A 24816-nucleotide genomic window follows, 5' to 3' on the forward strand; every position below is an offset into this window, starting at 1 on the left:
GCTGCAATCCCTTGGGTGTTGAGCATTGGGAATATAAGTCATACCAGACCTTGACAAAAGAAAAATAGGAAATTACGTTCTAAGACTCTGGAAATTGCTGGATGGAGTGTCACGGCTTCTGCACTTCACCTCTATGTCCCCACAGCGTGCTGTTCTAGTGCACAGAACTTAGGAAGCGGGTATGGACACCGAGGAAGGCAATCTTTGTTGCCACAGTTCCGATCTGAGGTTTGCTTCATCCAAGCATCCGTGGAACTGATGGGAGGCACTGCACACAAGTCCATCTACAACTTACTTCTCTTGAGCTGGAGGAACTATGGACAGCAACGTGAACTGACAACTCAGGAACTTTTAAATAGATTGGATTTAACACTGACCTAATAAAAGACTGATTAATCTTATTTATAACTACTTTGCAAAAGGAGTCAGTTTATGCTGAGCGGACCGGATGAGTAAATCAAGGGCTTTGGCAAAAAAGGATAATAAAAGGAAAGGGTGGATTGTGAGAGATGAGATGATATTTTGCTGAAGCCAAAAGGTAATTACATTAAAGAATGAAAGTTGTTGGTTCTGTGTGTTGTTGTTTGGATTGTTTGGATTTGTTCTGGAGTGTTGCTGTGAGCTGGAAGAGGGGTGGGGTTGAAGAAGTGATTAAAAAACAGGTAGGATGAGAAGGGAGGGGACCGTAAATTGGCAGATGACACCAAGCTGGGAGTGTATGTCGATCTGCTGGAGGATAGGAGGGCTCTTCAGAGGGACCTGGACAGGCTGGATGGATGGGCAGAGTCCAATGACATGAAGTTTAACGAGTCCAAGTGCCAAGTCCTGCACGTTTGCCACATCAACCCCCTGCAGCGCTACAGACTGGGGACACCGTGACTGGACAGTGCCCAGGCAGAAAGGGACCTGGGGGTGCTGGTGACAGCAGCTGAACATGAGCCAGCAGTGTGCCCAGGTGGCCAGGAAGGCCAATGGCTCCTGGCCTGGATCAGGAATGGCGTGGCCAGCAGGAGCAGGGAGGTCATTCTTCCCCTGTACCTGGCACTGGTGAGGCCACGCCTTGAGTGCTGTGTCCAGTTCCGGGCCCTCAGTTTAGGAAGGACAACGAGACACTTGAACACATCCAAAGGAGGCAACAAGGCTGGAGAGGGGCTTGGAACACCAACCCTGTGAGGAGCAGCTGAGGGAGCTGGGGTTGTTTAGCCCGGAGAAAAGGAGACTCAGGGGTGACCTTCTCACTCCCTACAACTCCCTGAAAGGTGGCTGTAGTCAGGTAGGGGTCGGTCTCTTCTCCCAGACAACAACTGACAGAACAAGAGGACACAGCCTTAAGCTGTGCCAGGGGAAGTTTAGGTCAGATGTTACAAAAAAATTCTTCACTGAAAGAGTGACTGCACGCTGGAGTCATCTGCCCAGGGAGGTGGTGGAGTCACCAACCCTGGACGTGTTTGAAAAAGACTGGACGTGGCACTCATGCCACGGTTTGGTTGATAAGGTGCTGTTAGGTCATAGGTTAGACTAGATGATCTGACAGGTCTTTCCCAAACTAATTAATTCTGTGATTCCGTGAAAAGTTGGCAGTCAGGAGAGAAGGGAAGTTTCTAAGTACCCATCCAATGGGAAAGGGGACAGGGACTGCTCCAGCCAAGAAAGCGTATCAAAAAAAGCCATTTTCTCGGAGGGTGTGCGTGCTCGTCTCTCGGGGAAGGGAGGTACGCACCTGGCTCAGCTGAATCGTTACTAATAAAGAGTTTTATTTCGACGATTTGTCCCCATTGAGTTGTATCTAAAAAGTAGCGCGTTTCTAACCCCACGGCGATGGAATAAGGTAATCTTGAAGGTCCCTTCCATGTTCTGTGATTTTGTGACTGGGCGCGAATGCAGCACCCTCACGGGCCTTCTCCCACTGGGAGCTGCTCTGGAATTTGACTGGAGCTTTGCAAACAGTATTTCTCTGCAAAGCGCTCTGGAAAATTTTACAGGGCAGATTACTTATCATCTGCCCAGCCAGAAGCTATTGCAAGTGGCAAACTTCACAGAAATTTCCTTGCGGCCAAAAAATAGTCAGGAGCCAGTGCAAGGACCCACTGTCTTTACTGACGGCTCGGGACGGACCGGAAAGGCCGTTGTCACTTGGAAGGATGGATCTGGGTGGCAGGTTCTGGAAGGTCATGAAGATGGATCAGCCCAGTCGGTTGAATTGAGGGCTGCCATCATGGCATTTCAAAAGTTTTCCTGGCAACCTTTCAATTTGGTCACGGATTCCGCTTATGTGGCCGACATGGCACAGCGTTTGGGCCATTCGATTTTGAAGGAGGTTAGCAATGCTGATCTATTTCGTTGGCTGAAGGCCCTGTGGTGTGCCATTCAGGCCCGGCTTCATCCATTCTACGTTCTGCGTGTTAGAAGCCATACCAATCTGCCAGGATTTATCGCGGAAGGTAATGCGAGGGCTGACAAGTTGGCTAACCCTGCACGGGTAGCACCTCAGCCTGATACACTCGCACAGGCCAAGGCATCACATGGGTTTTTTCATCAGAACGCACATACCTTACAAAAGCAGTTTCAGTTGACGCCAGCGGAGGCTCACGACATTGTCGAATCATGCGACGACTGTCATGCACTGGCTGCGCCTTTACCGGCAGGGCTAAACCCCAGAGGCCTTAGGGCCTTAGAGCTTTGGCAGTCGGATGTTACCCAAGTTGCCGAGTTTGGCCAGTTCAAGTATGTGCATGTCACTGTTGATACTTTCTCCTCTGCAATGTGGGCTTCTGCTCACACGGGAGAAAAGACCCGCGATGTCATTGCCCGCTGGAGGCAGGCCTTTGCCGTTTTAGGCATACCTTCTGCTGTGAAGACCAACAGTGGTCCTGCTTATGCCTCGCAGAAGGTGCGGCAGTTCCTGCAGCTATGGGGAGCGTCGCACAAGTTCGGTATCCCTCATTCTCCGAGTGGGCAAGCAATTGTAGAACACGCTCATGGTACTCTGAAGCGGGTTCTTCCAAAACAAAAACGGTTAATGCAGGGTGAGACCCCGCACAGTCGGCTGGCAAAGGCTTTGTACACTATCAATCACCTTACGGTGCCACAGAATTCTAACAACCCTATTATGGTGAACCATCACCTCTCGTTGCAGGCATCGGACGGGACGCATCAGCCTCGGGCGAAAGTTTGGGTGCGACATTTAGTCACTAAGCAGTGGGAAGGTCCCTATGGCCCTATCGCTTCGGGGCGTGGGTATGCGTGTGTACCCACAGATACCGGAGTACGCTGGGTACCTACGAAGTGTGTTCGTCCGGACCTGCGACCTCAAAGGCAGAATCCGACCGACAGGCAAGCCGGACACGGTGACCAAAATGAAAGACAGCAAGTGGATGAACCATTGAGTGATGACTCCGATACAGACGATGCGAGTGTTCACTCTGATGGTCCTTCCAAAGGCAGAGACTGAACATTGTACATTTTTCTTTTCCTTTTTCTAACACAAAAAGGGTGAGATGTCGCCCTGATTTTCAGCCTTCTGATGACTGTTTACATATTTCTAGTGGAGTTTCTCACGGATGTAACATAAACAAGTAGATTGTTTTCACATACCAATATGTGATGGACTTCTGAGATGACCATTGGGGTCAGAGGGGTGTCCCCTTTGTCCTCCAATCCTGGACAAATCTCCAAATCCTATTTAAACCCAAAAACGACAATAAACGGCCCTTTTTTCTTTGCTCACTTCAACCTGTCGGGTGAGTGTGGTTCTTTCGTGTCCCTACTGGCGACAGTCTACCACACGAGCAAGCTACTGAGCTCTGCAAGAAGGGCAAATGGAGCAAGAGGGGAGGTTGTAACTGTTTTGGGTGGCTTTTTTAATGAGTTGACCATGGCCAAGAATTTATTTCATAATGACTGGGGCAAAGTATTTGTTATCCATTCACAACTCAGCCACCAGCTCCTGAATTATCAGATTGTGAATTGTTCTAGTAGAAAGATTAAAAATTCTCAGAAATGTTTTTATTTTGACATAATATCGGGGAGGAGGATTTTTTTCTTCGCGCTATCAGAGACTGAAAGCTTTTTCTTGTATGGCTTTGTTGCTGGTTTTAGACTACTTGAATTTTCTTTGCAGATAAGAGATGAGGAAAGTGGCTACAACAAAAATCTGTTTTGCATTCCTAAGCATTACGAAGAAGATTTAGAGAGAGTCTTCATTCCTCATGGTCTCATCCTGGACAGGTATGAGGGTAAACAGAAAAGAATAGGGACAGTGGTGCCAATTTTTGTCTCTCCAAAAGAAAAGACTGAGGTCCTGCCCTGTGCAGCCCATGAGAAACATGGAAACCCTGCAGCCCCAACCCTTCTGTCCTAAAGTCTAGTACGAGAGGGGGTTTATGGAGAGGATTCCTCTACAAGCCCAGTTAACCTTCCATGTTCCCTCAAAGATCTTTAAGCCCACCTATCCTGCAATATTGAGGTTTCTGGATTAAATCAGCTTGTGCTGTGCAAATACATAACTAACTTTCCTACGACATTCTGTGGTCACACTCTGCTAGTTATAGAAACCTAACAGCAAGATCAGAATTTTTACTTGAACATTGCTTAATATATGGACAAACAACTATGATATACAGAACACTTTTTTTTTTTTTTTTTCTTCACAGGACAGAACGTTTGGCTAGAGATATCCTGCAAGACATGGGAAGTCACCACATTGTTGCACTCTGTGTCCTTAAAGGAGGCTACAAATTCTTTGCTGATTTGCTGGATCATATAAAAGCACTAAATCAAAATGGTGACAAGTCTGTGCCTGTTACCGTGGATTTTGTCAGAATAAAAAGCTACTGTGTAAGCAGCTTTCTTTTCTTTGGAAAATTGATTCTCTCCATAGACTGGCATTCTAAATAGTGGTACTTCGCATGAGAACCCCACAAAAATTGAGTTCATGTATACATTCTGTTCAAATTACCTACTAAAAAGGAACTGATTTACTGATCTGCCCTAAAGGGCGGAGATTATACCTTCACTGGAATAAACGTAGAGCAGAACACTCAACATGACGAAGGCAGGGGCAGATCTCAAACTCCCTCCTCTTGCAAAATAGCAAGAGCAGCACACCTTTCAAACAAATACAGGATAACACTGTTGGGCATGTTTATGTGACTTCCATCTCTTCTTTGTCCTTCTAGAATGATTCACCTGCAGAAAAAATCAGTTTTGTTGGAGAGGAACTGTCTACACTAAATGGGAAGGTATGAATTAGTATCTTTGTCTTTTAAAGGGAAACAACTGTTCTTGTGTATTTTCCAGGAAATCCATCTTTATTAATATTTTGGTACTGCATACTTCCAGCCACCTAACACTGATTTAAAATGCTGGGCTTTGAAACAGTGAATAATTCCCACTGATCTCAACGGAAACTTGAAGTGATCAGTAATGAGTGCTCCCAAGATCCTATTCCCCATTTCATCCCAGAACCCCCAGGAAGGAACCATGCTGAATTGACTGGTTCCGTGTGGCTCTACAATACTAGTGCTATACATAGAGCGATATCTAGACCTGACATAGGTGCTGTATCACCATATTTTAAGCTTTCATAAATACAGAAATTTCGACTCTTCAGAAATCACCAGAGTCAAGTCAGTAGTTCAAATGTCGACCTCCTTTGAAAACCAGCGCAACTTCCTTGTAACTGAGGGTTTTAGTGTGCTTTTTTTGGCTGTAGAATTTGCTGGAAATTGCCATTTAAATCTTTTCTCTTCTTTCCCTTCTCTTCCTATATAATGTCTTCCAGAATGTGTTAGTCGTAGAGGTAAGTAATGACTGAAGGAGGGGTGGAATGACATGGATTTTTTTTCTCCCTTCTTTTCAAATTAATACATATTACATGTAACATAATAATTAATTATGCTACTGTGCTGCCGGGTTGGTATGCTCTAATTTAGTCTACTGACAGTCTGGTTTTCCTTTCAAACTTGAAGGATAATTTATTTTTTTATCTCTTTCAGGACATTATTGAGACTGGTAGAACAATGAAAGCACTGGTGTCAAAAATAAAAGACAAGAAACCCAGGATGGTTAAAGTTGTAAGGTACAAGGATATAGCTACTAACTGACATATTCAAATCATTTGGGTGAATCGTCAGTGTATGCTGACAGGTGCTTGTTTGGCTTGAAGTTTGGGGTGAAAGGAAATAAATGCAGGAAGTAATCCTCATCCAGCTGCTGAAATATTAAGTGTTTCTTAAAGAGACTGGGAAATTTACCCGTGCACTACCATCTTCACTGCTCAAATGAATAAAATAAGGTTTTATGGCTCTTTCTGTGTAGTCCATAAAGTCTCATGGATTCCCTGTTTCTTATTTTATGTTTGAAGGAAATTCATCTCTTTCCATAGGTTTTCTAACACCACCTCAGTTGCCTCAATACTAGAATGACAACACTCAGAATGTTTGTTAATATTCTCAACCGTAGAAGTTACCAGAATCTAAGAGTCTGTCAGCACTTGGAAGATGACTTCAAGTAGCATTCTAAATCTGCTTTTGGTAGATCTCTAAAAGGAAATTTTGTGGAATATCCCTGTGCCTGTCAAGTAACCACAATGCTTTATTAAAACAGTTGCTTTATGCACCAGTTATTCACACAGTCCTTCTAGTGACTGTCCCGGAGGTTCTCAGTTTCTTCTGAAGTGCACAGGCAAACCAAGAATAGATATGAATATTGCAGAAGACATTGTCCTTTCCTCCCTCCCTCCCCACTAAAATTGCTACCAGCCACTTGGACATGCTTCCCCCTCTGTGCTATTCTAGTGTCCTGAGGCATTGCTACATGGAAGGGCAATGATCCGAGACACAGGATCGAAGGGAACTGAATACAAAGTAGAGCCACTTGAACACGGAGAATGAACCTAGATCAGAGCCTTTGCTTCTCCCTCCACTACGAGGCTGACCACTGCTTTTTCTGTGCAATACTCTCACTGTTTGAAGTGCATGATTTTAGAAGCTTATGGGGAGGTGTGGGAGAAGGAAGTTTACAGCTTAGAGTAAGACATAATTTAAAAACCAACTGTCTCTGCTCTGCCTTACAGCCTGCTCATTAAAAGGACATGTCAGAGTCCAGGTTACAGACCAGACTGTAAGTATGGTGTTTTTCTGGTACTTTTTTTCTGTATTTTCCAAAACACAGTCTTACAGTTTCACTTCAGGCAGCACATCTGATGACTGGCACATAAGTTTCATGAAGGCCAAGAGAAATGGGGAAAAACTACACAAAACTTGTGAAGTAATGACCAGCTATGCCATCCCGAGACCTCATGACCACATTTTTTCCCTGCTTGGCCTGAGTGCAGGTTTAGCTATTTGATACACAAATTGAACTATTTGATAGTAGAAACAGAATCAAACCTTAACTGCTTTGCTTTGCTTTGCTTTGACCCTAGAGGACATTTGTTTTGACTCTGCATTATTAAACTTGCCGTGTTTCCAAACTGGAAAGTCCTACTGAATCACATTTCATCTACTTTCACTCAAGTGAAATCTCATTCCTTGTCTCCTCTCCCAGGACTAACGCATAACTAGGTTTTAAACAATTATTTTATTAATAAAAATCATTCTCTTAATACCTTAATTATAAACTGACTGATGGGAATGGTTTAGATTCTAACCTGTGTCATCAATTTACAGCTCAGATTCTTAAGGAAGCACCCCGAAAGAGATGATGCCAATTACTCTTTGCTCAAGTATGTGTTGAATACAAACTCTGCACTTAAAAGCTACTTACACCACAGATATAAAAAGAACTGTGTTTTCTTACAGATGTAGGCTTTGAAATTCCAGATAAATTTGTGGTTGGATATGCTCTTGACTATAATGAATACTTCAGAGATCTAAATGTAAGTACATGCACATGACTCCACCGCCAGCTATCAGGCACCTACCCACCACGGGTACCCAGCAAAAATATTTGTTTCTACTGAGAGCTTCTCAACAATTAAAAACCCTTCAATTCCAGCTAGAAACTTCCATTAAAAGAGCAAAGCCATTTTTAAGGTGCCGAGTTGGTAATGCAATGGAGGTGCATAAGAAATGTCTGGCTTCACCTTTTTATAATTCTAGTCCACAAGTCTCATGGCTCAGCCATGCTGCAGGACCTTCTGAACCCCCAGGATAGTGAACAGCATGCAGTCTGCAGCCCCAGCTGAAAATAAAATAACTTGTAATTTGACTTGAATTGGAAATTTGTCTGCCTTTGTTCAATCCTCTGTTGCTCTTCTATCACCGAGTCTTTGAAGCGGCTGGTCAGGGACTCCGTGCGAAGGTTTTCCATACACCTTTGGATAACGTGTCTGTGAGATCTCTCTTCCCTTATTCCTTTAGAGCTTCCTTAGGCTGTACAGAGTAGTAGACTTGGAAACACCGTAAACTAATAGGGTTGATCTTTTCTTCCCTCCTTTGTTTTCAAAAGTACTCTCTTAATTCCGGGTAACTCGGAAAGTTTTTCACTTCTAAGTCTTTTTACTAAGACAAACCAGTTCTGCTGAAGACACAAACAATCTGTGCTATTGTTCAGCAGCATGAAGTAGTGTGCAGTAATTTAACAAACCGAAGTTCTTTCAAATATATAAACCTATATATTACAGATAAGCTTGGAAAGAATATTAAAACCTCGAGTTTACTGCAAGTAGGGAACTTGCAACAATTACGGTTCTAGTGTGTTTTTATTACAATGCTGGGAATACAGCTGAAAATCAGTCTCGCACGTCATTCGAAGATAGGGGTTGATAAATATTGTACTTCTTCTTTTAGCACATCTGTATTCTGAAAGAGAAGGCCAAAGAGAAATACAGGATGTGATAACGTCAGTCTTCTGGAGCACTAATTCCTGGCTGCTGCTTAGGTGCTAAACCATTACACCAGGAAATCACTTCCGCTGCTTGCGTGTCCCTACGAAGGACGAGAAGCCAAATGTTAGCGCCCAGGACCTGCAGCTCTCCGATTCCCACTTGCACTCTGCGCTGCACACGGACTGTTGAGTTCCCGCGTTTTTCCCGCTGTGAGGGAGCAGCTCGGAGCTGGCTGCGAGCCTCTGGCGCCGCGCCCGTCCCGTTCCGGGCCCCGGGGCGGATTCCTGCCGCTCCTGCCGGGGCCCGAGGGGGAACCGAGGAAGGCTGCAGCAGGCGGGGGCCGAGGCGGGAACGAGGTCCGCCCGGCGCCCCTTTTCGGCCCGGCGCGGCCGTCACAATCGTCGCCGCGGTTGCCCGGGAGCCGCGAAGGTAACCACGGCTGTGGCCGCCGTGCGCCCTCAGTTGCCTCACGGCGCGCTCCGCACTGGGCGCTGCAGCCTGGGCGCCTGCGGGCGGCTTCACTGGGCGATTTGCCGGGTGAATTGTCGGCGGAACATTGGTTTCTGCGAGCGAGTCCTGAACTCGCGGGGACTCTGTCTCTGCGAGCGAGTCCTGAACTCGCGGGGACTCTGTCTCTGCGAGCGAGTCCTGAACTCGCGGGGACTTTGTCTCTGCGAGCGAGTCCTGAATTGCCTTTGAAGGTAAAGACTGACTAAAGTTGAGGCTTTTGGTTTTGTCGCATCTGTGCTCTGAAAAAGAATGCCAAAGGGAAATACAGGATGTGATAATGCCAGTCTTCTGGTGTAGCAGTTCGGTGGCACGTACAGCCGAGTGGGTGAACAATATATGGTGCAATGATTGTGCTCTCTTTTTACTGAAGAAATGCAACATCTCCTAAATACACTAGTCTATACATTTTTTCCTGTAGTGATTACTTAAACTGCTTAAAGGTGAATGAGTTCTGTTCAAGTTTCAGTGGATTGTTATGATCTGGTTGTTAACATTATTAGGAAAATGCATCTGAATTCAGGTGCAAACGAGACCATATGCCAAAATCAATAGTCTGGATTTAATGTAACAGCAAATGTGAGGAAGAGAGAGAGAAAGAAATAGAAAAGGGGAGGAGGGGGGTTGGGGAGAGGGACAGAAAGAGAGTGACAGAGACTGATTAAGGTGGAAAATATCACCATTCCATGGAACCCATCGGCATACCATTAAATCCTCTTCTAGTCTTCTCTGTGCTGAGGTGTGACAAAACATAAGAGTCCAATGGATTCGTACAGATTTGGGCAAGGTGGGACTGCCCAGGTACCTCCCTGGGGCAGGGCAAGTTTGACTCTGTCTCTTGCTACTTTCAACTCATATAAAACCTTTAGCACCAGCATATCCTTGGAGTCTGCCATGAATTGGGTTCTGGATTTTCAGGTCTGTTACTTTGCATCCCGTGCAGTCACCTGGTGCAAGGCCTCAGGCGTGGGTCTGGGGGCACTTTGGAGGTCTTTGATGGGTTGTGACACCCCCTCAGCTGCCCCTCACGGCAATGTCCCTTGGATGTGGCCTTCTGGGAGTGGGGGTTCTAGAGCTGAGCCCGTTTGTGTGAGGGAGGATGGGTGTCCACTGCCTCTGAGCAGAGGTTACACCACACCCCCAAAATTTCCTCCTTCCCTCTCTGTTGATGGGAGGTTTGTGTGCAAGCCTGGCCTCAGCAGATGAGTCTGTGGCTATGACTTCCCCAGACAGAGCTGATTTTCAGGACAGCTGCTGGGTTTGGTTTTGTTGTGGATACATGTTTCTCCCTGAGCCTTGTTTACTCCTCCCCAGACCTGAGGTAGTGGGACAATAGTGTCACCTTTATCTTGTCTCAGTTTCCCTTAGGTGGCTTAACTCACCGTCCAAAGTTCCACTCAGGAAGCATTTTCAAGCAAGGGTGGGCTTTGGTGCTCGCAGCTTCTTTATACAGCTTTGTCACAAAGGGCAAAAATTCCTTTATGACACTATTTCAGCCATTAGCCATGACATTCCAGTCTCTCACAAGTCCTGTGAGGAGCAGCTGAGAGAGCAGGGGTTCTTCAGCCTAAAGAAGAGGAGGTCCACTTGAGCTGTTTTTAAGTAATATTTAAGCTACAGCTTTGTTCTATCTATCATTAATGTTCAGATTCTTGGCTCCAGGTTTCAGTATGATCCATCTTTGAAGTGCACAACATAGCCATATAGTCCTCAAATACAGTCCCACTAGAGGTCTAACAATACTAGCTACTTGTGCCAAACAAGCACTTAGCTACCTTTAAGTAATGTAAAATTTTTAGCACCAGTATATCCCTTGAGTCTGCCATGAATTGGGGTATGCATTTTCGGACTTTCATTGTTGCTCCTTCCAGGTGAAGCATTGTCGCTTATCTACGACATCCTCCCTTCAAAATGGCTTCTGGATTCTCGAAGAAGACACCACCACCACCACCACCTCGTTCTTTGTTAAGAGAAAAACTGGCGTCTGTTAAAGTGAGTACCCACTGGGGCTGTGCTAAGGCTGGAAACTCCCCTGGTGTCCCTCCTCTCCCTGCCCTGCCCGTTGTCCAGCAGCACTGTCCAGCTGCAGACCCCGTCCCCACCTCTCTGTGCCGTGCTCCTCTTGGTGGGGCTGTCCTGGTGCAGTAGGGAACACCGTGTGTTGCTTCAGGGACAGTCCAGCTTGCCTGGCTCTGCCACCGGAGCCAAGTTAAACCTCTGTGAAGCTGAAGCCCTGAGCACCTGCTCCTTTCCCTCCCCTTGGTCACAGTCATTCCTTCTGTCAGGTGGACACTCACCAGTGCTGCTCTGACCAGCCTGCCCTTGGGCATGTGGGGGGGAAGCTCAAACTCTGCCCAAAGCCTTGAGAGACGCGGCTGGTCCCAGCCTGAAGAGGTTCCAAACCAGCTGTTCCCTCTCCTCTCCTGTGTGGGGCACAGATCCAGCCCTGCAGGCAGCAGAGTCAGGGCTGCAATGGTGCCTTGGCTGTGTCAGGAGCTCACTTGACTGAAGATACCCCACGGCTGAGGCTCTGTCAAGGAGATCCCTCTGTTTTCTTCTGCGGAGGGATCTGTGAGCCCAGGCAGAGAAAACTAAAGCCAATTAACGGAGAGAACTAAAACTTGGACACATTCCTGTGCACCTCACTCTTGGTACAACTTTGCTTTCTTGCGTCTCTTGGACTCGCCCAGCAGTGCTATCTCCTTGCTGTGAGTTTTGAGTGTTGTGCAGGAATGGAGTTAGGGGAGTGCTGAGAGCTCCACCCCACTCTCTGAAAAGGTCACTGCCTCAATCCAATAAAACTAAAGAGGAAAAAAATGCCCAAAGAGCAGAAATCCCCAAACAAGTCACATCAAATCATGGAGAAGCTAATGGGACAGAGCCATGGGGTTGGAGTATGTATATTTTACTCTGTGTTATTAATTTACTGATGCTAAGTATTTCAGCAAGTAACTTCCAGGGCTTCCAGGACTGTCCTAGACTATGTGATCACAAATTATTCACCAGTGCCTCTTGTTCAAGAGAAAGCCTATATGAACAGTGGCATCTCTGAGGCTCTTGCTGCGTTTTTTTTTGCCTTTCAGCTGCTTCCATCTACGTTCCTGAGGGAGAAGGTTCAGGCCAGTACTGGGAGGCGTATTCTGCCCAGCATTAGCCCATTTCAAGTCCTGAGACTGAGTCGTCAAAAGGTAGCCTTTTCCTGCTCTTTTTCTTTCTGTTTGATGTGAAGTTTGAAGAGGATGTGTGCTTGTGACAGGCTTGCCTCCAGCAAAACATCTCAGTGTCCAGGTCCTGTCATTGCAAACTGCTTCTTGTGGTGGACTTGGAGTCCTGATCTGCACTAAGCCAACACAAATAACCTCTGCTGAAGCTGCTGGGCTTTGCTGGAGTGTAGCTGCCATTGCTAAAACAAGGGGGGGAAGGCTGGGGACGCAAAGGCACAAAATTGCCATTTGCCATTCTCCTGCTGAAACAGCCGCCTCTTGCTTAGGTGCGGTCACCAGCAAATGCTTGGGGTCATAGGATTCCCTCCGCAGTGGCAGCATTGGCCTTTGAAGGCCGAGGAGCTGCAGTAATTACTTCAGATTTAACAAAACTCATTGCATTCATGCTTTGGGTTGGAACCCTGACGTGGTGTTAGATTTTGCACGCTGCCAGATGTACAGGGGACTCACCCTGGGCAGAGGGGAATGGATGTGCTTTATCTGGATCAGTGCCTGCTTAGAGGTGTGTTTAAAGCTGCTTTTCTTGCAGGGCTGGCTCAGTATAAAGCCCACTCCAAACGGGTAGGTGACCGAGGTGGGCAGTTGAGCAGGAAATTGGCAGCATGAGATGTGTAACAAAGTGGTTAAGGATCGCCCTGGAGAGGGGGGATTGGGAACACCTCAGAGAAGGGCACGACTAAGGGGACAGCGTGCTGCAGCCACTCCCTTGGGCAGAGTGTGCCTCCTGTCAAGTCACGGAGGATTCCTGCTTGTGTCTCTGGAGTGACAGCAGTGTGTCTGGAGAGGGCAGACAAAGCAGGGGAGAGTTTTCTCAAAGCAATGTCTCTGCTCCAGAAGCATTTGTTGCTGTTGTGTCATTCCAGACGTGCTCTCCAATGGTATTAAATAAGATAGCAATAACAGATTACAAGAAAGCACCCATTTAAAAAGGAGATACCAACTTGCTGAGAAAAGAACTGAACGTTATCCTCATTCAGCGATCACCTCATTTGTCTTTTTCCTAACTTCTGTGTTACTTTACTTTTGCCTTTACCTCTGCTAGCAATGCACTAACTTTTAAATACAATTAACGGGGACAAAATCATCCAAGCAAAAGAAAACTGTTTATTAGTAACGATTCAACTGAGCTGGGCGTGTCTCCGTCTCCCCTGGAGACAAACAAAGACACCCTCCAGCAAAATGGCAATCTTTCTATACCCTTTATACCTGCCTGGGGCGGTCCCCGGCCCCTTTCCCGTTGGACAGTACTCAGGAACTTCCATTCTCTCTGACCACCAACTTTTCTGTCCCCTCCCCTCTCATCACCAACTTTTCTGTCCCCTCCCCTCTCATCCTACTTCCTTTTGGTCAGGTCTTCAGCCACGTCCTTCTCCCAGCTCACAGCAGCACGCAACAAACCAACCTGAAAAAATCCAAACCACAAACAACACACAGAACCAACAACTTTCATTCTTTAACTTAATAACCTTTTGACATTGTTCAGCAAAATATCGCCTCATCTCTCACACCTCCTCTGGTACTGTTCTCTTCTTACTAATGTCTAAGTTCTAGATGAAAAAAGATATTTGCAGTTGTGTGGGCCTCAGTTTCCCTGTCTCAGAATAACGGACATCCCAAAATTGTTTCCCATGGAGTCTGATGTAAATTTATGGGTTTTACTTACTCCATGAGTCCTCAGTCAGTGCCCCAGAGCTCTGTGACCTCATGGGCACAGGGCAGTCCTCAAGGTAAGTGCTGCCTGGCATTCTGGAGAAGGAAACCCGGAGAAATGGGTGCCAAAAGAGCAGCTTGGCTCGAGCCTGCTCTGTGTGGCCCTGCAGCTCTTGATCAGCTGAGAGCAGAGGTGGGTGAGCTACTGTTTCCCTAGTGTGGCCTGGGCAGAGGTGCTCGCCATGAGTCTGTACTTCAGTGGGGATCAGTGTAAGATTCTCCTTCATGAACCTTCCTCCCAGCAGCTGAACGTCTCCCTGCTCTCTCTTGCCTCTCCAGTTGTCATCAACTCCCCGGAAAAAGAGCTCGTTTAGCGTTTCCCCACCAGAGGTGGTATTTCGGAACTTCGTCGTTCATGAGGTCTATGAAATGGTGGTGTCTCTCATGAATAAGGGCGAGGTAAGTGCTGGGACATGGAGCGTTAACACTGTGCTGGAAGAGTGGTGTAATTCCCATAGTGTACAGCAAAGCAAGTTATCTGCTGCAGCACATCCAGAAGAAAATGTCTCAGCATCTTGTTCTGCAAGATGGTGGAAATCTTCCTGTGCTGGGAATTCTCCCCTGATTTTGCCCATGGGCTGACGGTATCTATCCCAAAGGAGTTTCCTTCTTTTGAAAGCTCTGATTGATAGGAATGTTGAGGGTTGTACAGTTCTTACCTGCTCTCATGCTTTGCCTTGAGTCTATACCACATCTTGTGTCTCCTTGGTTAATCTTGGTTCCTGGTAGGAATTTCTGCCTCTCTCAGCCTGTTTGGCTCCCTTTGTGCAGCTCAGAGTCGAAGCTCAGGGGCTGAGTCTTCTACGCTTTCTGCTGGAATCACTATCATTAGTGGCATTAGCACGGCAGGAAATGTTCTGAAACAGCCCTGGAATCAGAGTGATGTAGCAGAAGCAGTAGGAGGCCTTTAGGTGCCACTTCAGGCTCCTGCTAAGCTTCATCCAGCTCTGCTCAGGTTTTCCAAAAGCAACATGGTGCTCTGCTTTCCCTTTGGAGAACCACAGCACATCCAAAGCCATGTGCTCCTGTTTGGCAGTTTCCCAAGAGAGTTGAGAGGGAAAAAGTTGAAAAATGTCAGCAGTTGTGTTGGACTGTAAAGGGGAAAACTGAGACCATTTGAATTTCTGTCAGGGAAACATTTTCTTAAATGAGGCTTGTGCCAAGAGTGGGCTGGTGGGAAGAGACAGGAGGGAGTCAAAATCATCTGGTTTGGACTTTTTGAGAGCATTTTGGTGCTCAGGGGTTGATATGTATGTGTTGAAAATGCATGTTTGCTGTGTCTGTGTATCCCAGAGAGCAGAACTTGGCCTGCTGGCTGCAAGCGGGAATGCCCAGCAGCCCAGCTTGCCTGCACAGGCAGCAAGAACCCCTGGAGAGCCAAGGTTGGCTTTTAATACTGAAACCACACTGTGAGTCAGTGCTGGTCATGTTTTGAAATATTGCCCCCGCAGTCCCCCCCCGCCAGGGCTAGCTCTGGAGAGGCTTTGGAGGAATATCTCCAAAGGGACAGGACAAAAGATTTCAAAAGAGGCTCTTACCCCCAGATTATTCCTCAAAGGGGTCCAGGGGCCGAAAGAGAGAGAACAAAGAAATCCAGGGGTCTTATCTAGTCTCCTATTTTGGGAGGGTCCTGGCATTCAGCCAATTAGGTGTGGACATGTAGGGAGGAAATTCTCGAAGGCCTTTTGGCGAGAGACCATTCCCCTAAAGAATTACAACGTTTCTCCAGGAGGAAAATGCCTTTGAAGCCCACAGTCAGTAGGCACAGCCTGTCTGTGTTTCCATCACTTTTGGGGAGGTGATTGCTGTAATCAGTTGATGATTCTTCCTTGCTGCTTTACTGGCCCTTTAAATTCTCTTTGTCGTCTCCTTTTTTTAGGGATTGCTGTGTTCCTTCTTTTGCTTTTCAGGTTTGCTTTTATTCCCAGTAAGGCCACAGTGTTTGGTCTCCTCTCTTGCTGCTCTGCCTGCATGACTGTATCTCCCAGAACTGCCCTATCCAAAGCTGACCTGCTAGAAAGGAATTTCTTCCTTCCCCGGGGATAATGTGCTGTTATGCTTTCAGGTAGCACAAACCCTCTGTGGAACACGACTGCATAGCTGTGTGCAGGCAGAAGCCAGCAGGTTTTTGGCCCTGTTGAATATGCAGATGATTTGGTTCAGGTGCTCTGTCTCCATCCTGCTGGTGCTGACCTGCTCGGCCTTTCCTTCCCACCAGGCACTGCCCTACTGCCCCTGACCAAAATGCTGGAGCCAGACAGAAGGGATTCAAGTTCACCATTGGGAATTCTGTGCCTGTACCTCCACAGCTGAAAGGGCTTTAGAAAAGGGGTCAAGGAAGGACGTCACCAGGGCATGGGCAGGTCTCCTCTTGTCCTGTTTCCTCAAGTGGCAAAATCATGGTTCCATGTCTTTCCTGCAGAATCTTCAGAGGGTGCAGGTCTCCATGGAGAGCTCACCTTACTTCCAGCTGGCGGGCCCCAGTGATGCATGCCGTGCCGTGCCAGGAGGCGCCGTTACCAATGTGCACGTCCACTTCACTCCTGACGAGAACAAGGTGAGACTGGAGGAGCCAAAACACAGATTTATCTCCAAAGCCATTGTTGTCCCTGCACTCTGGGTACAGCCCATGCTGTGAGCTTGGCTCCAGGCCGTGGGCAGGCAGCCTGCAGCCAGTCCCAGCTTGGCATGTGCTGTCAGGCCCTGCACCCAGGCCTGACAGGCCCTGCTTCCCCTCGCTGCACATTCCTCTGAGCATTCCCAAGGGAAGAAAGATGCCCAGGGAACAGTATGCAAATGATAGAGGGGTGTTGATAGATGTCTGGCCATCTCTAGGTATAGTGGAAGGGGTTTCATTATTCTGCAAAGTACTAGAGGAACAAAGAGGTCAGAGAGCTTTCCTCCTTCCTGACTGGCAACAGCTTCCCTGCCTCACCCGGGGCTGGAGCAAGGACGGTGCTTTTTCACACCCTCTGTTCTCCAGCCTTGGGCTGTGCTGTCCCAGAGCACAGCTGACCATGATACGGCTGCAAGGCCAGGGCAGAGGATGTGCTGTGCCCGTGGGCCCAGCCTGGCACAGGCACACTGAGCTCTAGGTGCCCTTAGTCAGCAGGAGCTTGGTGAGCTGCAGGGGACTTGGACACCTGCCTGAAAGAGCTCGTGTAGGGCAGGTACAGCCTGCAGGCAGGCAGACCTGTGGGCCCAGAGCCGGTGGCAGCGACACTGCTGCGGCTCTGTCTTCATGCCTGTCACTGTGGCTGCTCTGTCAGCTGGCGCCCATTCCATGCCACTTGTGCTTTTGCGTGCAAGTTTGAACACCAGTGCCGAGGCCCTGGCAAGTCTGCTCTCAGCGCTGTGATCTGGAGGCTGGTTCATACAGAGGGGTTTAGGACATGGCATGGAAGGGAGGAAGCCTTGCCGGGAAACAAAGAGAGGCTCTTTGCAACAGCATCCTGCTACCTCTTAGCACTGTTCTTCTCGTGACTTGGTTGGAGAGGCAAAGTTAGAGGGGAGTTCTGAGCAAACAGATATTTCTACACCAGGCCAGAGGTCCAGGATCTCTTTGGGTGCAGCTGTTTTCTCAGTTTCCTTTTGTTGCTTAGATTCAGTTTAACACTTTGTCCTATTCTCAATCAGTGGGAATATAGTAACCTAAGGAGGAATGTCCTGTGTTCCCTAGCTCCATGTTCCTTAGAAGGGACTTAGGAATTATTTAACATCATTAAAATTGAGAGTAAAAATTATGGTGGCCTAGGGCAGTTGTCTGTATGACCCAAGTGACACAAGAGCTTAATGCCACTGAGATAGGTTTTGCAAAGTGCACTGCTGCCTTTAAAATGTGAGATATTAGTAGAACTTATTGTTCATTTGGGGGTGGAATAGGTAAATTGATACCCTTGAAGGGATATAGGAAATGGCTTTTCTTCTGCCATGGAGATGGCGCCAAATGACCTGTGCTGAGACAGTTTCTTTTCCTGCAGGTTTATTCCCATGAGCTCGTCTGCGTCAGTGGAGAGGAAAGGATAGTTGTGCCAATTCGGGCCATCCCTGCCCGAGCTATCCTGAACTTCCCCGACGAGCTGGACTTCTCAAAGTGTCCTGTCAAAGGCAGCACCCGCAAGAGTCTGCTGATTGAGAATTCTGGTAGTCTGGCAGCTCATTACCAGCTGAGCACCGAGAGGTGAGGCAGCTCATCTGTCCTTGTGCAAAACACCTTTGGGGGATAACAGAGTTGGGAAAGAACAACAAAAGGAACCAGAGCATGGGAGCTGCTGCCCTGCGTCGCCGGCTGCAAATGGGCAGGATGGATGGCATCTGCTCTTGCTTTCGGTGTTCTTAGCAGGATGCAGCCTTTGAGCTTTCTCCGTCCCAGATTTCCTGGGGGGTGCTGGAACATGTTAGTAGCTGGCTTGCGCCCTCCTGAGCACAAGCAGCTTCTGAAATGGGTACTCACCACTGTCAGCCAAACAGACCCATTCTCTGGGAGGACACAGGCACATGGCTTTCCAGTGGTCCCTGCATCAGATGCCCAACATGAGCTGTGTTGCAGGCAGCCGGTGCAGTTCCTGTTACTTAAAGCTGATCTGATTTCCCTTGTCAGCTGAGGGCATCAGTCCTCTCTTCTGTTCCGTGATGAACCTTTGAAAGCCAGTTTAAAATTTCAAACACGTGCTTTAAATCTCTGAATAAGGTCGTGCCCCCTTTCATTGAGATCTCTTTTTATATACTCTGAAGTTCCTGTGTTTCTGCTGTTTTTTCATTTTGGTTTGTGTTAAATGTTTGCCAAAAGATCATGAATTCTTCATTGGGAACTTTCATAAATGTCAAGCTCCTCTAATGCCTATCAATACACCACATGCCCATAGGTATATGCACAGGTGTATTAGAAACATGAGACATTTAGTGAATGTGTGAAAAGCAATTGGGCTGCTTTAAAAGATAAAAGAACGTAGAATAACTTTTTCTAGAGGGGACCTCTGGAAATTGTCTGAGCAAATACACTGCTCAAAGCAAGACCAGTGTCCGGGGATTGCAAGGGGCCGTTGGGAGATCTGGAGTTGTCTTTAGATGCCATACAAGGAAACAAACATACAAATGGACTAGTTAAAGAGCCGAAGAAAACCTATTAAAACCCCTCCATGACCTTATCTTTTCTGCCTGTCGGGTGCAGTAGTGATTCATTGAAAGGGTAGATCTAACAGGATGAGAACTATCTTAAGGAGCAGCTCACAATTAACTCACTATATTGCTCTAATCAACCCGTAAAAGGCCAAAATTTATCCTGCCAGCCCCATCTCTTGGCAGTGGTTTTCATTTGGTTATTATAGCGTCAGGGATGTCTCCTTCACAGTCCTTCCTATCTGTGGGCTCAGGGAACAGCTTAGTGATGTTGACTGAAATTCAGAGGAGTTAAGTTTAACTGTAGAGCTTGTGTCCTTGGGTCTTGGGGAGCCAGGTCTATATGAGAGATGACTGCTCCAGCAGGAACAGAGGAGTCTGGTGGGTACAGCCTGGGGTGGGATGTAGGAGATGCAAGGGCTGATTTGCACTCAGTTTTTCAGCCCTGACAACTGAAACTTGGCTGGATCCTCTTCTCCTGGTAATTTGAAAATAAGAAGATATCTTCTTTCTCATGCAACGCCTGAAGTCACTCCCAGGAGTGTTATTCGCATCCTGCCATCTGAGGGCAGGAGTATGTAACATGGGGCAGGAGTGGGAAGGGAAGGGAAGGGAAGGGAAGGGAAGGGAAGGGAAGGGAAGGGAAGGGAAGGGAAGGGAAGGGAAGGGAAGGGAAGGGAAGGGAAGGGAAGGGAAGGGAAGGGAAGGGAAGGGAAGGGAAGGGAAGGGAAGGGAAGGGAAGGGAAGGGAAGGGAAGGGAAGGGAAGGGAAGGGAAGGGAAGGGAAGGGAAGGGAAGGGAAGGGAAGGGAAGGGAAGGGAAGGGAAGGGAAGGGAAGGGAAGGGAAGGGAAGGTAGTGCTGAAGTGTGGCCAGGGACTCCCTTAACTGGCAGCTTCTCTTTCTGGCAAAATTTCTGACAAAATAATAAGAAAAAACTCCTGTGCCTTGCCCACACCAAGCACCGATCCCCCAAGCCCCAGCAGAGACCTGCAGCAGTGCTGGCTCACCCTCGGGGCAGATGTGGGAGCTCGTACAGTAATCGGGCTCCGGGGCTGCTGGGGCCTTGTCTTTCCTCCTCTCTCCCCAAAGTCTCACATCCAGCACATAAACATTGCTGGCCCAAGGCTTCTCCATCAGCCACTAGTGATGTTCTCACTAGTGGTAATGGAGCAGGTCAGGCCCATAACTGCAGCAATAGGTCCTTAGTGAGCAGAACCTGAAGCAAGTTCATCAGCTGTCACTACTGACATGAATGAAATTCAGCTTGCCAGATGTTCTCTATATTTTTGTGTGTGATAAGTTCAGCACCAAACTCCCCAGAACACCCTTTCTGTGCACAGATTGACCACCAGCAAAGCGCTGAGGAACTTTTGTTTCCTCAGTGGGGCTGTGGAAGAGCACAAAGCCCAGCAACTTCTGGGCAGAAGCACATTTCACCTGAGCTGTCCCTGAGCATCAAAACACGGAGTCTTGTGTTTGTCAGGCAAGAACTGTTCGCCTGGTGACCAATCCTAATTGCTCCTGTTACATCCAAAGTGCACCAAGACATTTGCGTAATTATTTCCAACACATTGCACAGAGTTTGTCTGGTGAGCCAAGCAAACAGTTACCAGCCTGGATGACAACCCAGGGTCCCAGATTGCATTGCTGGTAAATACACAAAACCCTCCTGTTCTGCCTCCTCGATGTGCTCCTGCTAATGGTGCTTCATAGAGCTGGGATTGGATCCTTCAGATTGTAAATGGCATCCTCCTTTTGGGTCTTGTTTCCATGTCACTGTATTGCTCTAATCTGCATTTGCACTCTTTCAGAGTTTTGATTGCTCCTTTTTGTAGAGCAGCTTTCATTGAAATGCTGATAAAATGTGCTAATTCAGGATCTTTTCAAGGTAAAATAAACCAAAGAGCCACGCTGCAAATTCAACAGTAATTATTCCGTGGTCTTCAAGGGAAAGTTCCTTCTCCCTGTCTGATTCCTAGGCTGTAATCTCACAAGAGAGGTAGTGCCCTAACATTTGCATCTCTTGAGAGGAGGTTTATAGGTAGCAGGAAAAGAGAAATTCCTGAGGCAGTCAGTATCAAGTTATGCATGCAGATAGCTCTTAACTCTCTCTGTGCTTTTCACAAACCATTCTCTGATGGGATTGCTGGCAGTCAGAAGGCTGGATGCCGAGTATGGGGGGGATTAGGTCGTTTTATCCCACAGGATCTTCTGAGGGCTGGATCTCCTCAGAAGTGGGTCAGTAGCTGTTTCTGATCCTGGCTGTTCCGTCTGTCTTGGCTGTAGTTTGTTTGCTCCCTGCTTGCCCAAGTGAGCTGAAGTGACCTGCACTGCAGAAGGAATGTCATGGCCAGATGTCCCCCCAAGTCCTGATCTCTCTCTTTGTGTTGCAGTCCTTTCTCCGTGGTTCCAGCCGAAGGAATTCTGGGCCCTGGTCACACCATGCAGGTGACAGTGGGATTTCACCCGCTGACGAGCGGTGACCATTTCGGGTCCCTGGTGGCGCGCTGCACAGGTGAGTGCTGGGCAACGCACGGGACACAGGACAGTTCTCCACCATCACTCCCTGTTCATCCCCCTCAATTCCCTCTAGATGTACCTTCTCTGTTCCAGCTCTGCCCCAAAGAAAACTGAAATAGCTGGTGTTTAAATGGTTGAAAAAGTGGATCCCCTCTAACAGGGCTGAGATTTTTGGAATTCTGTTTTGCTGGGTGTTGCAGAGTGGAGGAAGGAGGAACCCTGATTCTCCACTACTGTGTGGCTACGCCTGGGTGAAGTTTTATTTTACTCCTGGGCAGTGCTGTATGTGAGCTGCGAGGTCTCCGTCAGACTCTCTCCAATGCAGTGTATTTCTTGCACACCTCTGTCCTGTATGCCGCTTTTCCACTGGCTTGTCACAGACCCTTTTACTATGTTGCCCTCTACGCATCTATGTAGTTTTTGCCTAATAACACCTTCAGGCCCTCAAGTTCCTGTATGGTGACAAATCAAGACAAATTTTTCCTCGTCCCCATTTCCCAGGCCGTTCATGCTGTTGCAAACCTCTCTCATCTCCCATTTGATTTCTAGACTGAGGAATCCCATTCAGTCTTCGTATAGAAGCTGCTCTGTACTTATTAATCTTTCCTTGTCCTTTTTTATTTAATCTGAAATGCTCCATCTTGGTTTTTGAGATCAGAACAATATAAAATATTGCAAGACTGATGGGGCTGTGGGTTTGGACAGGGAGATGACGGTGATGATTTTTATGGTGTTCATTTTGTAGTGGTTTGTCATATTGCAAAGCCAGGCTGGTTGTGTTTCCTCTCCTGTGTCCCCTCCTGCTGTGGGCTGTCACTTCACCTGTTCCTCTGGGTCTCCTTTTTCTGCCCACATGCCCCCAGGCATATTTGCTTGTCAGCAACAAGGGATCCAAGGGATCAGGAGAGGCAGGAGTCTCGTGGGATGCGCAGGGGAGACCTCGGCAAGCCAGGATTGACCAGGGCTCCTCAGTGTCACCTGAAGGACTTTGATGCAGAAATCCCAGTGATCTGAGTGGGTCACCTGAGCACATCTGACAAATCCCACTGTACATACTGTCACCTTGGGGCCAAATCTCTACAAACACTCTCAGAAATAAGGTGGTTAAGGAGGTGCCCAGGACATCCTCACGCCGTACACACAGAGCTGTCAGGACGTGCTAAATGTACTGATCCATGGAACTGCTAATACATTTAAAAGCTATGACACTTTCTTCCGTGACCTGTGGTTTGCTTTGTTCCTTGTGCTTCCATCAGCAACTGAGCTAGCTGAGCAAAGACTCTGCTTTGTTCCAGGTGAAGAAAGTTTCTTCACACTCCTTCGCGCAGAAGCTGCAGATGTCAACATTGGGTTGAGCACATATTCCGTGAAGGTTGAGAAGACTTTCATCACCACAGCAAGCCACACAAGCATGTTCATCAGGAACAGGAGTAACATCACAGCCCACTTCCAGTGGAAGATGTTTCCTACTGAGGAAGCCGACAATGAAGAGAAGAGGAGGTTGGTTTGAAAGATACGTTTCAGTGAGATACATGGCCCAAGACTGAAACTAGTGCATGGCCTCAGGGGGGTGTTGGTGATTTTGAATGGTTTAGGCCAAGTAAACCATCCCTGGCATTAGGGTGCGTGTCCCTGGGCTTCAGGAGCTCAGCACAGCAATCCAGTTCCATTTATACTCCAACCAAGGATGGCATTTTGGGAAGGAAAGGTTGATTGCAATGACTGGGTTTCCTCAAGGTCTAATTGGGCTTTTGCCTCCCTAATCTTCTTCCTACATGACCTGGCAACATCCTTCAACGTTTCCTGAGTTGCCAGCCCCTCTTTGCAAAGGCGATACGCCCTCTTTTTTCCCCTTAGTTCCTTCCAAATCTCCTTGCCCATCCAGGCTCGTTGTCTTCCCTGTCAGCTCACCTTTCAGCACACAGGGACAGTCTGTTCCTGTGCCTTCGAGACTTCTTTCTTGTAGTATGTCCATCCTTCCTGGACCCTTTTGTTTGTAAAGGCTGTTTCCCAAGGTCCTCTCCAAAACAGTCTCTTGGACAGGCCGAAGGCTGCCTTCCAGAAGACCAGAGTGGAAGTTTTGTTGATGCCCCTCCTTGTTTCACTGATTGTTGAAAACTCTGTTATTTCACAGTCACTGTACCCCCAGACAGTGGTGAACAGATGAAGTTCATTTAGTTCTTAGGGAATCTCCTGGTGATATCCAGTACCTGGATCCCAGGGAGGCAGCAGGCTTCCCTGTGGAACGGATCCGCTCGATATACAGGGCCCTCATTTCCCCTTAGAAGGGATTCACTTACTACCACTACCCTTCTTTTCTTCGTAATACTTGAGGCTGGGATCTGTCTGGCAGAAAAAGTGCAGCTGTCTCCAGACAGAATTTTCTCTTTTAGTGTCATCTGTCTGAGCCTCTGGATCCAGGGCCTCATACCTATTCTGTCAGGGTGCAGTGATGGGGGTCAGGACAGGATTTCATTACCTCCTCAGCAGAAGCCCATCCCCATTCCCCACTGTCTCCTAGGTCTTCTCCTTCTGCCTGATCACAAGAAGGGCAGGGCTCCTCTGACTCCTGCTGAGCTTCTCTCGGGCTTGGAAGGGTGTAACTCCAGCAGTTTATTTTTGTTTCGCTCTCCCTAATGCTCCTCAGCCTTTCCACTTCTTCCTTACCTTCTGCCACTAGACAGAGCAGATCATTCACCTGCTCACACTGCACGCAGGTGTCTTTCACATTATCCTCTGATATTAACACCAGGCTCAGACCCTCCCTGCAGCCAGGGGCCTGGACAGCTGTGTCCTTCCTGGGGGGTTCTGTTTGAGATCGTACACTCTTGCTGGCGGCAGCAGCAGCAATGACTTTTGATCATTTGTAAACTTGCTGGGGGAAAAAAAAAAAGGCAGAAAGATGAA

At 47.7% G+C, this 24816-nt stretch overlaps 2 protein-coding genes across 2 annotated transcripts in view; both read left to right on the forward strand.

Annotated features, from left to right (window-relative positions):
* Positions 1 to 2761: 2761 nt before the first annotated feature.
* Positions 2762 to 8932, forward strand: LOC136296086 (hypoxanthine-guanine phosphoribosyltransferase-like). The gene is made up of 10 exons (XM_066194909.1): positions 2762 to 2890; positions 3258 to 3370; positions 4099 to 4227; positions 4653 to 4836; positions 5178 to 5240; positions 5783 to 5800; positions 5997 to 6079; positions 7076 to 7122; positions 7803 to 7879; positions 8793 to 8932. Exons 1-10 carry the CDS (start codon positions 2762 to 2764, stop codon positions 8838 to 8840), a joined length of 891 nt encoding a protein of 296 aa, XP_066051006.1. The 3' UTR covers positions 8841 to 8932.
* Positions 8933 to 10370: 1438 nt separating this feature from the next.
* The window catches only part of LOC136296087 (hydrocephalus-inducing protein-like), a 73148-nt gene continuing 58702 nt past the window's right edge, over positions 10371 to 24816 (forward strand). The window contains exons 1-7 of the mRNA XM_066194910.1: positions 10371 to 10426; positions 11215 to 11329; positions 14551 to 14670; positions 16694 to 16828; positions 18252 to 18451; positions 21783 to 21904; positions 23205 to 23409. Of these exons, the coding sequence (XP_066051007.1) occupies positions 10371 to 10426; positions 11215 to 11329; positions 14551 to 14670; positions 16694 to 16828; positions 18252 to 18451; positions 21783 to 21904; positions 23205 to 23409 (953 nt within the window). The remainder of the gene's footprint in view (positions 10427 to 11214; positions 11330 to 14550; positions 14671 to 16693; positions 16829 to 18251; positions 18452 to 21782; positions 21905 to 23204; positions 23410 to 24816) is intronic.

The sequence above is a fragment of the Chamaea fasciata genome, unplaced genomic scaffold, assembly GCF_029207755.1.
Source record: "Chamaea fasciata isolate MVZ Bird 193981 ecotype frontalis unplaced genomic scaffold, bChaFas1.0.hap1 SCAF_12, whole genome shotgun sequence".
NCBI classification, from domain to species: domain Eukaryota; kingdom Metazoa; phylum Chordata; class Aves; order Passeriformes; family Sylviidae; genus Chamaea; species Chamaea fasciata.

Coding starts and splice junctions, on each gene's coding strand:
- LOC136296086 (XM_066194909.1), top strand. CDS start 2,762: ATGTGGGCTTCTGCTCACACGGGAGAAAAGACCCGCGATGTCATTGCC. Junction 3,371..4,098: donor ACCAAAATGAAAGACAGCAA/GTGGATGAACCA, acceptor TGCTGGTTTTAG/ACTACTTGAATTTTCTTTGC. Junction 7,880..8,792: donor AATACTTCAGAGATCTAAAT/GTAAGTACATGC, acceptor TTCTTCTTTTAG/CACATCTGTATTCTGAAAGA.